We start from the raw sequence: 13,808 nt of genomic DNA, 5'->3' as shown, positions 1-13,808 counted from the left end.
AAGCACCGCGAAACTCGTGGCGGTAATGCGCGAAAGTCGTGATGGTAAGAATTTAAGACTAAGCGCTAAACTCGAAGATCGCGAAACTCGTGAGGGTACTGTAACAAAAACTGGTGGATTTGAAATAAAGATGTAACTATAACTTTCAGTACTGATCCTTAGAAACGTTTTAAAAAATCTCCCAGAGTAATGAATAAACAAAAATAATGACAAAATAATGATTTTCCAAATATTATCAAATAATGATTTCTACGAGAAGCTATGAGCCCTCGTTGCTCTGCTGCAATTCAAGCTGGCGCCGACTTCGCCCCCCACATCGGTCAGAGGAATTCCTCAAGTATATCATGATGGTTTTGCCAATTTCATCTTTGGTAGTCAATTGGCAATGTTCCTGGAAAAAAAAAATATTGCTACCTAAATTGTGTGTGTGTGTGTGTGTGTGTGTGTGTGTGTGGTATTCACCCACTCTGCTGCTGGTCTCACAGCAGCCAGATATTCCCTATGGAAAAATTTCAGAGCTCATGGTAACTGATTGTGGTAGGTCTGAGACCATACACACACACGACACACTGGACCAGCAATGTAACAACTCCTTATCTAATATCCCATACCTACTCACTGCTTGTTGAACAAGAATTTATATTTACACCCACCTTCTAGACCTTTGTCTTTCAGAGCCTCAATCACACTCCTCTCACACCTAACCTTGGCCTCCCTAATCTTCTGTTTAGTAACCCTCTGTTGCCTTACATACTCTGACCATGTGTTCTGATATACTAGCTACATTCTCTGCCTCAATACTTTCATGTCTCTCTTTCCTCAGTCTCCTACAAACCTTATTTAGCCTCTTTCGCTCCTTCCTAGCATCCCTGATCTCCCCATTCCACCACGGCTTGTACTTTCTCTTCCTTCCATTCGTACTCAAGTACCCAATCCGTCGAGTAGCGGCTCTCCTTACATTACCTACAAACTCACTATTGGCTCCATCCACGTCATGCACACTTCCATTCATCCAGTCTAATTCCCTCAGGTCTACCTGGAAATCTTCCCATCTGTTATCCCTCAACCTCCATTTCTTTCTTTCCCTCTTCACTTCTCTTTCATTCCTAGCATACAGGTCACAATCCACCACCAGCATATTGTGATCAAACACCACATCAATCATTCCGTCCTCATCTATCCACATACGAGACACACACTCAAGCATTCTTCCATTCACTAACACATAATCAATGGCAGACTCCTGATCCCTCGCACTCGATCAACATCACATGTCCCTCAGCCGTCGTCACATTTAGGTTTTCCAGATTCATTTCATCCACAAACTCATCCAGCATCTCTCCATTCCGGTTCATTCTCTCCCCAAGCACACCCACATGTGCATTCATATCTCCCATGACCATAACTTTCTCTCCGGCATACTCCCTCACAACTTTCCTCACCACGCCATACTTCCCTCTGTTCTCCTTCACGGCTCTCTCACCTTCCACCGTCATGTACACCACAATCACGATCAACCTCTCAGACTTACCCTTGGCATTCACACACTGGCCCTAACATTCACTTTTTCCACTCTGAGACCCTTACTTTTCCTGTGGAGTAGGGCTACGCCTCCTCCCCATGTGTTTTGCTTATTCCTGCCCTTCCCTATCATAGCAAACACTTCCCCATCCACACGCACATCGTCCCTTAAGTGAGTCTCAGTCACACCAACCAGATCAAAGCTCCACTCATCCAGCTCCCTGCTCATGTCATCCAGCTTACCTGTACCCCATCCTCTCACATTTATACAGCCAATGTGCATACAGTTCATACGCTTCACTGCCTGGTTGGTGGTTTCTCTTCCTTGCTCTCTAGCGCCTTAAGCATCCACACACTGGACGGACCTAGCATTCCTCCACTCCCTCAGCCTCCTGCCCATCCTCTCGTGTCCTGACTAGTTCAGGTGGACCCCATCCACATTGAAGTCCAGCCCTTCCCGTAGTACACCATCTAGACCTTCAAAGTTAACATTCCCTTTCCTACCCCTCAGCCACTCCACTTTCAACTGTAGCAGTGCCTCCTGAAGTCTAACGTTCGTCCTCTGCCTCACCCTCTCATACCCTCCCCTTTTCTAGGGCGCCTCATAACCCCAACCACTGCCACGCTCACATTCTTACCCTCCACTGCCTCTACCACCTCCCTTACCGTGTCCTCCGTTCCAACATTCTCTAAATCATTCCCCTCCACCCTGAATGATCAAGAGGCTGCCATCCTCAAGCTCACCTGCCTTCTCACTTCTCCAGTCATGGCGCCACTCCCTCGGCCTCGGGCCTCACGAGAACAATAACAACATTTGGTTCTAATAATACAACGCAATAATTTTTATTTTCTATCATGTTTTTACGGACATCTATTAATCTTTCACGCAGAAAATAATTATTTTGAGATATATTTCATATATCGCATAAACTATAATGTGGTACAATAAACTGCACCCATATATACTCACTTTTTAAAACACGAAATTGACTGTAGAAAAATATGAGTATGAATTTGAAATATTTAATAAACGGAAAAAAAATAAAAGCTAAGTTCCTAAAAGTAGTATGAATGTCAGAAGATAAATAAGTTAAACAAACTCTTATCTGTTAATTACTGTTGATGTTTTATTAAACTTATATTTGTCTTCTGGGGAGCATCAGTATAATTCTTCCACTCCTGTCTTAATTCTGCAGTAATTGTAGTGGCTTGTATAATGATGACTGGACTGATGTATGAATAACCCAATCGGGCCGAAATTCGATTACCATTCTCATTCTGGTGTTGTAAAAAGTAATAGTTCAATATCGGCCCGATATCACTTTAACACCAATGGGCCGATGTAGGAAATTTATTACGGATAGGAATCGGCACAACGCTTGGTTTCCATCTTCCCAGCGTTCCGCCTTGGGGCCGCCGTTTGCCGTTATCGGCCCAATACTTCAATGTTTCCTGGGAACCGCGGTTGCCCATATCCCCAATGGTTGGACACTGCCTTTTAAGGCACCACGCATGATGCCGATGGTAGGCAGACGCGACCCGTACATGTCAAAGCAACGCGAAACTCGTGGCGGTAATGCGCGAAAGTCATGATGGTAAGAATTTAGGACTAAGCACTAAACTCGAGGATCGTGAAACTTGGATAGCGCGAAACTCGAGAGGGTACTGTAGTCTATAATTTAGTGGTTCAGTTTTATCTCCACTTCTCTAAATTGCTAGTGTTCGGTCTCTTTCACTCTAAGGGCACTTTTCCTGTATTTATAAAGCATGTTATTATGTCATAAAGTGGTTCTAATAATAATTAATTTCTACACTTTTAGCCCTTGACCTGAGATTTCATCCGGTCCCATAGCTTTCCTTCCATCTAAAGACTCCATCAGCTGCAACAGTTCCCCTTTCTCAAACTTTACATATTTTAGTTTCTCTTCATTACAATTTTCGAGCCCCCTGTCAAAGTTGTCTCTTTCGTAAACACTATGAAAGTTTTTATTTAATATTTCTGCAATTTCTTCGTCATTTTTGTGGAATACATTTTTTCTTTTAGCCTTTCCACTTCTTCATTTCTTTTTAACTTCCAGGAGGACTTCCCTTCTGGCTGCCGACCTGAGAGGTGTCTTGATAACTCCTCGAACTTTTTTCTTATCAATTTCTGCAACATTCGCGGTCTTCGTTCTAATTTTCATTCTGTGGAACACCATCTCTCCTCCTCTAAACCTCACCTTCTCTTCCTCACCGAAACACAGGTTTCTGAGGCTACTGACAGCAATCTCTACTCTGTTCCCTCCTACTATCTCTATCCTCAATTTCAATCCAAAGCTGGATGTTGCGTCTACGTACGCAACGACATCACTTGCTCTCGTGCCCACGACCTTGACTCTTCTGAATTTTCCACCATCTGGCTAAGACTTCATTGTCATTCTATTACTAAATACATCTGTGCTGTTTATCTTTCACCTAATTCTACTAACTATGTAAAATTCTTTCAATACCTGAACTCTAAAGTGGACAACATCTTGACCCACTCTCCCTTCGCTGAAATCTCAATGTTCACCACCAGCTTTGGCTTTCATCCTCTTTCACTGACCAGCCTGGTGAACAAGCCTACAACTTTGCTCTCCTCAATGACCTAGAGCAGTTGGTTCAGCACCCTACACATATTCCCGACCGTCTTGGAAACCGGCCCAACATACTTGACCTCTTCCTTACCTCTAACCCTTCTGCTTACTCTGTCAAACTGTTCTCTCCGTTGGGCTCCTCCGATCACAACCTTATTTCTGTATCCTGTCCTATCGCTTCTGTAAACCCTCTGGACCCACCGAAGAGGCGATGCTTCTGGCATTTTGCTTCAGCTCGGTGGGACGACTTGAGGATGTACTTTTCCGATTTCCCGTGGAATGGTTACTGCTTCCAGAATAGAGACCCCTCTGTGTGTGCCCAGCACATCACAGAGGTGATTGTCTCTGGAATGGAGGCATATATTTCACGTACTTTCTCTACTCCTCATGCTAAAAAGCCTTGGTTTAATCACACTTGTTCTCATGCTGTCAAAGATAGAGAGGCAGCTCACAAAAGGTACCAGAGCCTTCAAACTCCCGCTAACCATGATCTCTACATTTCCGCCCGGAATCGTGCCAGATCTATTCTTCAACTTACCAAAAACTCCTTTATCCATAGCAAATGTCAACACCTTGCTTTCTCTAATTTTCCAGGGACTTCTGGCACTTAGCCAAAAACATCTCCTCCAATTTCACTTCTTCCTCATTCCCACCTCTTCATAACCCAGATGGCAGTACTGCCATCTCATCTATCTCAAAGGCTGAACTCTTCACTCAAACTTTCTGTAACAACTCCACTCTGGACAATTCTGGGCATATTCCTCCTATATATCCCCCCTCTGACTCCTTTATGCCTGTTATTAAGATTCTTCCTAATGATGTTTTCTATGCCTTTTCTGGCCTCAACTCGCAGAAGGCTTATGGACCTGATGGAGTGCCTCCTATTGTCCTTAAAAACTGTGCTTCCGTGCTGACACCCTGCCTTGTCAAACTCTTTCGTCTCTGCCTCTCAACATCTACCTTTCCTTCCTGCTGGAAGTACGCCTTCGTACAGCCTGTGCCTAAGAAGGGTGACCGTTCCAATCCCTCAAACTACTGCCCTATAGCTTTACTTTCCTGTCTATCTAAAGCTTTTGAATCAATCCTTAGCCGGAAGATTCAAAAGCACCTTTCCTCTTCTAACCTTCTATCTGATTGCCAGTATGGGTTCCTCAAGGGGCGTTCTACTGGCGATCTTCTTGCTCTCTTAACTGATTCTTGGTCATCCTTTCCTAGCCGTTTTGGTGAAACTTTCTCAGTTGCACTAGACATATCGAAAGCCTTCGATAGAGTCTGGTACAAGTCTTTGCTTTCTAAACTGCCCTCTTTCGGATTCTATCCTTCTCTCTGTTCCTTTATCTCCAGTTTCCTTTCCGGCCGTTCTGTCTCTGCTATGGTAGACGGTCACTGTTCTTCTCATAAACCTATTAACAGTGGTGTTCCACAGGGCTCTGTCCTATCACCCACTCTCTTCCTGTTATTCATCAATGATCTTCTTTCCATAACAAACTGTCCTATCCACTCATATGCTGATGACTCCACTCTGCATTATTCAACTTCTTTCAACAGAAGACCTTCTCAACCGGAATTACATGACTTCAGACTGGAGGCTGCAGAATGCTTAACCTCAGACCTTACTATCATTTCCGATTGGGGTAAAAGGAACCTTGTGTCCTTCAATGCCACAAAAACCCAATTTCTCCACCTATCAACTCAACACAATCTTCCAAACACCTATCCCCTATTCTTCAACAACACTCAGCTGTCACCGTCTTCAACACTAAACATTCTCGGTCTATCCTTAACTCAAAATCTTAACTGGAAACTTCACATCTCGTCTCTCACTAAATCAGCTTCTTCGAGATTGGGCGTTCTGTATCGTCTCCGCCAGTTCTTCTCCCCCGCACAGTTGTTATCCATATACAGGGGCCTTGTCCGCCCTCGTATGGAGTATGCATCTCACGTGTGGGGGGGCTCCACTCACACAGCTCTCTTGAACAGAGTGGAGTCTAAAGCTCTTCGTCTCATCAGCTCTCCTCCCCTTACTGATAGTCTTCTACCCCTTAATTTCCGCTGCCATGTTGCCTCTCTTTCTATCTTCTATCGATATTTTCATGCTGACTGCTCTTCTGAACTTGCTAACTGCATGCCTCCCCCCCTCCTGCGGCCCCGCTGCACACGACTTTCTACTCATGCTCATCCCTATACTGTCCAAACCCCTTATGCAAAAGTTAACCAGCATCTTCACTCTTTCATCCCTCACGCTGGTAAACTCTGGAACAATCTGAACTCTTTCTAGAGGAGGGTATCTGGACACCTCTCCTCCCGAAATTGACCTCTTTTTCGGCCACCTCTTTGGATTCTTTTTGTGAGCAGCGAGTAGCGGGCTTTCGTTATTATTGTTTACTTTTTTTGTGTCCTTGAGCTGTCTCCTTTGTTGTAAAAAAAATAAGAATTTATAAAACATTTTTGGTTCTTCCTTACAACTAAAAACTATTCTTTTTTCAAATTTAGCTTCCTCTTCTCTCCTTATTTTTACATATTCATTTCTTGCTTTTTCATATTTGTCTTGTTTTTATTTGGTCTCTTCTTTAAATTTTTCCATGCCTTATTTCTATTTCTTTTTGCTGTTTCACTGTAATATGGAACATATATCTATTCCCCTGTTGTAAATATTCATAAAAAGTTCATATTTCTCTTGAATATTAGTACTTCTCTTTATATCGGTCCAGTCTACCCCAGTGAAGAAAGTCTTTGAGTCCAACGTAATCTGCCTTTGCGTAGGTTTTTCTTTTTCCTTATATGCTTCATCTCAATATTCATATCCTTCCTTAGTTTTCATCTCTAATAGTTCATGGTCGCTCTTTCCTAAGGGGCACCCATGACTGACTACTTCATCTAACACAATATTTTTTGTGAAGATTAGGTCAAGTCTTGCTGGTTCGTCATCCCCTTACATCCTTTTTTCTCCTTGCACCCACTACGTCAACAGGTTATCCGTTTCCAGCTTCAGTAGTTTACTTCCCCAGGTATTTCCGACACCCTCCGTTGCATAATCTTTCTATTTCACCTCTTTGCAATTGAAATATCCTGTTAATATCACTTTTCTACTTTTTTTATTTCGTCTGTCAGTGCCCGTACTGTTTCTTCCAGCATAGCGTTGTATCTTACTTCATTCCAACTTTTGGTTTTAGGGGGACATAGGCTGTTATTATGTTCGTCTTCTCTCCACCGTTTACCAGTACCTGCACAGCCATCACCTCCGCACTGTCCTTTCCATATCTCACTTCAGTCACTTTCAAATTTTGTTTTGTCATTATCATCACTCCTCCTCCCTTTCTTTCCTATCTTTCCTCCAAATGTTGTACTTGCTCTTTCCTTCCAGCACAAGTTCCAATTCCTTTCCAAGTTTTGTTTCAACTATACACATAATATCTGGATCACTTTCCCTTAAATAATCAATTAGTACAGTTTTCTTTGATACAAGACCATCTATGTTAGTGTATGCAATCTTTAAACCTTTTCTCCCTTCTCCCTTTCTTTCCCACCATATCAACACCCTTAATCTCTCTTTTAGCTTCCTATCCACCACTTCATCAGTTTTTTGTTCTTCATTCTCCAAAAAAAATTCTTCTTTTCATCTGGTCTTTGCTCACTCCTTTTTTTCGCTTCATTTATCAATTCTTTCATCCTCTGACATATTTCTCCTCACATATATTTGATTGTATTCTTCAAAGTTGTTTATTTTCCATGACCTATTTAGGATGGTTTTTGTTGTCATTTGAGACCTTAGCTTAATCTTTAATGGCCTGTTCTTTCCTTCCTCGTATCTTTTCAATCTAGTTATTTCATCTACTTCTTCCTCAATCTTTTCTTCTGCAGTATTCATATTTCTCAATATACTTTTCACCTTACTCCTCTCATATTTTTCCCTCTGGGCCTTCACTTGTTTTTTTCCTCTTTTTACACCAAACACTATGACACATTTTTTCTTTTCTGCCATGTCCCTCACCATTGTTTCTTTATTTTCTAGTACGTTCACAACATCTTTTTCTATGTCTTGTCTCTGTTCTTGTTGTTGTTGTTCTAGGATTTCCCTAAAGCTTGTTTTTTCCTTATCTTTTTCACTTCTCCGCTCCTTCAACTCATCATTGACCACATGCTTAATCTGTTCCTCCACCCTTTTTTTTTTTATTTTTTATTTTTTTTTACAGCAGAGGAGTCAGTTCAAGGGCATAAAAAAAAGGTAACAAATGTTGAAAAAAAAGCCCGCTACACACTGCTCCAAAAAAAGAGTTGGAGGAGTGGCTGAAAGATAGGTCAATTTCGGGAGGAGAGGTGTCCTGATACCCTCCTCTTGAAAGAGTTCAAGTTGTAGGCAGGAGGAAATACAGATGAAGGAAGATTGTTCCAGAGTTTACCAGCGTGAGGGATGAAAGAGTGAAGATGCTGGTTAACTCTTGCGTAAGGGATTTGGACAGTAAAGAGATGAGCTTGAGTAGAAAGTCGTGTGTGGCGAGGCCGCGGGAGGGGGGGAGGCATGCAGTTAGTAAGTTCAGGAGAGCAGTCAGCATGAAAATATCGATAGAAGATAGAGAGGCAACATGGCGGTGGAATTTAAGAGGTAGAAGACAATTAGTAAGAGGAGGAGAGCTGATGAGACGAAGAGCCTTAGACTCCACTCTGTCCAGAAGAGCTGTGTGAATGGAGCCCCCCCACATGTGAGATGCATACTCCATACGAGGGCGGACAAGGCCCCTGTAAATGGATAGCAACTGTGCGGGGGAGAAGAACTGGCAGAGACGATACAGAATGCCCAGCCTCGAGGAAGCTGATTTAGTAAGAGAAGAGATATGAAGTTTCCAGTTGAGATTTTGAGTTAAGGATAGACCGAGGATGTTTAGTGTTGAAGAAGGTGATAGCTGAGTGTTGTCAAAGAATAGGGGATAGTTGTTTGGAAGATTGTGTCGAGTGGATAGGTGGAGAAACTGTGTTTTTGAGGCGTTGAAGGACACCAAGTTCTTCTTGCCCCAATCAGAAATAATAGTAAGGTCTGAGGCTAAGCGTTCTGCCGCCTCCAGTCTGGAATCATTTACTTCCTGTAGAGTGGGTCTTCTATTAAAAGAAGTTGAGTAATGCAGAGTGGAGTCATCGGCGTAAGAATGGATAGGACAGTTTGTTTTGGAAAGAAGATCATCAATGAACAACAGAAAGAGAGTGGGAGATAGAACAGAACCCTGTGGGACACCACTGTTAATAGGTTTAGGGGAAGAACAGTGACCGTCTACCACAGCAGAAATAGAACGGTCAGAGAGGAAACTGGAGATAAAGGTACAGAGAGAAGGATTGAAACCGTAGGAGGGTAATTTGGAAAGCAAAGATTTGTGCCAGACCCTATCAAAGGCTTTTGATATGTCCAGCGCAATAGCAAAGGTTTCACCGAAACAGCTAAGAGAGGATGACCAAGGGTCAGTTAGGAAGGCTAGGAGATCACCAGTAGAACGCCCCTTGTGGAACCCATACTGGCGATTAGATAGAAGGTCAGAAGTGGAAAGGTGCTTTTGAATCTTCCGGTTAAGGATAGATTCAAAAGCTTTAGATAGACAAGAAAGCAAAGCTATAGGACGGTAGTTTGAGGGATTGAAACGGTCACCCTTCTTAGGCACGGGCTGTATGAAGGCATACTTCCAGCAGGAAGGAAAGGTAGATGTTGACAGGCAGAGGCGAAAGAGTTTGACCAGGCAGGGTGTCAGCACGGAAGCACAGTTTTTAAGGACAATAGGAGGCACTCCATCAGGTCCATAAGCCTTCTGAGGATTGAGGCCAGAGAGGGCATAAAAAAACATCATTAGGAAAAATCTTAATAACAGGCTTAAAGGAGTCGGAGGGGGGATGAGTAGGAGGAATATGCCCAGAATTGTCCAGAGTGGAGTTGTTACAGAAAGTTTGAGAGAAGAGTTCAGCCTTAGAGATAGATGAGATGGCAGTGCTGCCGTCCGGGTTAAGGAGAGGAGGGAAAGAGGAAGAAGTGAAATTGGAGATGTTTCTGGCTAAGTGCCAGAAGTCTCTGGAAGAATTAGAGAAAGTAAGGCGTTGACATTTTCTATGGATGAATGAGTTTTTGGTAAGTCGGAGAATAGATTTGGCATGATTCCGGGCGGAAATGTACAGATCATGGTTAGTGGAATTTTGAAGGTTCTGGAACCTTTTGTGAGCTGCCTCTCTATCTATGACAGCATGAGAACAAGTGTGATTAAACCAAGGCTTTTTAGCATGGGGAGTAGAGAAAGTACGTGGAATGTATGCCTCCATTCCAGAGACAAGCACCTCTGTGATGCGCTGGGCACACACAGAGGGGTCTCTATCCTGGAAGCAGTAATCATTCCACGGGAAATCGGAAAAGTACATCTTCAGGTCGTCCCACCGAGCTGAAGCAAAATGCCAGAAGCATCGCCTCTTCGGTGGGTCCAGAGGGTTTATAGAAGCGATAGGACAGGATACAGAAATTAGGTCATGATCGGAGGAGCCCAACGGAGAGAACAGTTTGACAGAGTAAGCAGAAGGGTTAGAGGTAAGGAAGAGGTCTAGTATGTTGGGCCGGTCTCCAAGACGGTCGGGAATATGTGTAGGGTGCTGAACCAACTGCTCCCTTGCACCCACACTCTGCTGATCATTTCCTGTCTTCTCTGCTACCTCTCTCTTTATCATTTCTTTCATCTTCTTCTCCATGTCTGTTTGTCCCCATCACACTCCTCTCTTTTTCCATTTTCATAATTTGTATCTCATGGTCTTTTTCTAATTTTTCCATCTCCAGTTTTGCTATTTCTTTCTGGTTTTCCAGCTGCTCCTTGGTCAATTTTATTATTTCCCCCCTGAAGTTCTCTATCATTTTCTTTGTCTCTTCATCCCTTCTTGCCTCGTCATCCCTCTTTTTGAGTCAAATTTTGACCTCGTCTAATGCATGGATCACTTCACCAAACTCCTCTCTCATCTTCCTCATTTCTCCCGCCATCCTGTTACAGTCCAGGGAGCTCGTGCAGCAGAATGAGTTAAAGGTGGCAGCAAAGAACGAGGTGGTCAAGAAGGGAGAACAAATGCTTAATGCTGCACTAGAGGCCCTGCGGAAGATCAACTCACCACAGGCAGCTTATGCAGCCATTGATAACGCTGAAAAATGCACCGATGAAGAGGAGAAAAGTGCAAAGGAATCCCAGGGAATGCTCCTTGAAGTGGCAGATGCCACCACTGATGCTGCCAAGAAGGTGAGTGTACCATCCCCACCGCCAGGAAGGTGAATGTGTTGCTGCCACAGCCGGGAAGGTGAGTGTGTTGCTGCCACAGCCAGGAAGGTGAATGTGTTGCTGCCACAGCCGGGAAGGTGAGTGTGTTGCTGCCACAGCCAGGAAGGTGAATGTGTTGCTGCCACAGCCGGGAAGGTGAGTGTGTTGCTGCCACAGCCGGGAAGGTGAGTGTGTTGCTGCCACAGCCAGGAAGGTGAATGTGTTGCTGCCACAGCCAGGAAGGTGAATGTGTTGCTGCCGCAGCCAGGAAGGTGAGTGTGTTGCTGCCACAGCCAGGAAGGTGAATGTGTTGCTGCCACAGCCAGGAAGGTGAATGTGTTGCTGCCGCAGCCAGGAAGGTGAGTGTGTTGCTGCCACAGCCAGGAAGGTGAATGTGTTGCTGCCACAGCCAGGAAGGTGAATGTGTTGCTGCCACAGCCAGGAAGGTGAGTGTGTTGCTGCCACAGCCAGGAAGGTGAATGTGTTGCTGCCGCAGCCAGGAAGGTGAATGTGTTGCTGCCGCAGCCAGGAAGGTGAATGTGTTGATGCCACCGCCAGGAAGGTGAGTGTGTTGATGCCACAGCCAGGAAGGTGAATGTGTTGATGCCACAGCCAGGAAGGTGAGTGTGTTGATGCCACAGCCAGGAAGGTGAGTGTGTTGCTGCCACGGCCAGGAAGGTGAGTGTGTTGATGCCACAGCCAGGAAGGTGAATGTATTGCTGCCACAGCCAGGAAGGTGAATGTATTGCTGCCACAGCCAGGAAGGTGAATGTGTTGATGCCACAGCCAGGAAGGTGAATGTGTTGATGCCACAGCCAGGAAGGTGAATGTGTTGCTGCCACAGCCAGGAAGGTGAGTGTGTTGATGCCACAGCCAGGAAGGTGAATGTGTTGATGCCACAGCCAGGAAGGTGAATGTGTTGATGCCACAGCCAGGAAGGTGAATGTATTGCTGCCACAGCCAGGAAGGTGAATGTATTGCTGCCACAGCCAGGAAGGTGAATGTGTTGATGCCACAGCCAGGAAGGTGAATGTGTTGCTGCCACAGCCAGGAAGGTGAATGTGTTGATGCCACAGCCAGGAAGGTGAATGTATTGCTGCCACAGCCAGGAAGGTGAATGTGTTGATGCCATAGCCAGGAAGGTGAATGTGTTGATGCCACAGCCAGGAAGGTGAGTGTGTTGCTGCCACAGCCAGGAAGGTGAATGTGTTGATGCCACAGCCAGGAAGGTGAATGTGTTAATGCCACAGCCAGGAAGGTGAATGTGTTGCTGCCACAGCCAGGAAGGTGAGTGTGTTGATGCCACAGCCAGGAAGGTGAGTGTGTTGATGCCACAGCCAGGAAGGTGAATGTGTTGATGCCACAGCCAGGAAGGTGAATGTGTTGATGCCACAGCCAGGAAGGTGAGTGTGTTGATGCCACAGCCAGGAAGGTGAATGTGTTGCTGCCACAGCCAGGAAGGTGAATGTGTTGATGCCACAGCCAGGAAGGTGAATGTGTTGCTGCCACAGCCAGGAAGGTGAATGTGTTGATGCCACAGCCAGGAAGGTGAATGTGTTGATGCCACAGAAAGGAAGGTGAGTGTGTTGATGCCACAGCCAGGAAGGTGAATGTGTTGCTGCCACAGCCAGGAAGGTGAATGTGTTGATGCCACAGCCAGGAAGGTGAGTGTGTTGATGCCACAGCCAGGAAGGTGAGTGTGTTGATGCCACAGCCAGGAAGGTGAATGTGTTGATGCCACAGCCAGGAAGGTGAGTGTGTTGATGCCACAGCCAGGAAGGTGAGTGTGTTGATGCCACAGCCAGGAAGGTGAATGTGTTGATGCCACAGCCAGGAAGGTGAATGTGTTGATGCCACAGCCAGGAAGGTGAGTGTGTTGATGCCACAGCCAGGAAGGTGAATGTGTTGATGCAACATCCAGGAAGGTGAGTGTATTGATGCCACAGCCAGGAAGGTGAATGTGTTGCTGCCACAGCCAGGAAGGTGAGTGTGTTGATGCCACAGCCAGGAAGGTGAGTGTGTTGATGCCACAGCCAGGAAGGTGAATGTGTTGCTGCCACAGCCAGGAAGGTGAATGTGTTGATGCCATAGCCAGGAAGGTGAGTGTGTTGCTGCCACAGCCAGGAAGGTGAATGTGTTGATGCCACAGCCAGGAAGGTGAATGTGTTGCTGCCACAGCCAGGAAGGTGAATGCGTTGCTGCCGCAGCCAGGAAGGTGAATGTGTTGCTGCCACAGCTAGGAAGGTGAATGTGTTGATGCCGCAGCCAGGAAGGTGAATGTGTTGATGCCACAGCCAGGAAGGTGAATGCGTTGCTGCCGCAGCCAGGAAGGTGAATGTGTTGCTGCCACAGCCAGGAAGGTGAATGTGTTGATGCCACAGCCAGGAAGGTGAATGTGTTGATGCCACAGCCA

At 45.2% G+C, this 13,808-nt stretch overlaps 1 protein-coding gene across 4 annotated transcripts in view; it reads left to right on the top strand.

Annotated features, from left to right (window-relative positions):
• LOC126994514 (tripartite motif-containing protein 2-like) overlaps positions 1–13,808 on the top strand; it is a 130,923-nt gene that overhangs the window by 49,512 nt on the left and 67,603 nt on the right. For all 4 annotated transcript variants that reach the window (XM_050853827.1, XM_050853826.1, XM_050853828.1 and 1 more), the window contains one exon: positions 11,138–11,377. In XM_050853827.1, the coding sequence (XP_050709784.1) occupies positions 11,138–11,377 (240 nt within the window). The remainder of the gene's footprint in view (positions 1–11,137; positions 11,378–13,808) is intronic.

This window comes from Eriocheir sinensis, unplaced genomic scaffold (genome assembly GCF_024679095.1).
Source record: "Eriocheir sinensis breed Jianghai 21 unplaced genomic scaffold, ASM2467909v1 Scaffold810, whole genome shotgun sequence".
Classification (NCBI taxonomy): Eukaryota; Metazoa; Arthropoda; class Malacostraca; order Decapoda; family Varunidae; genus Eriocheir; species Eriocheir sinensis.
The sequence above is the reverse complement of the archived record's forward strand: the minus strand, read 5'-3'. Positions and strand labels throughout refer to the sequence as shown.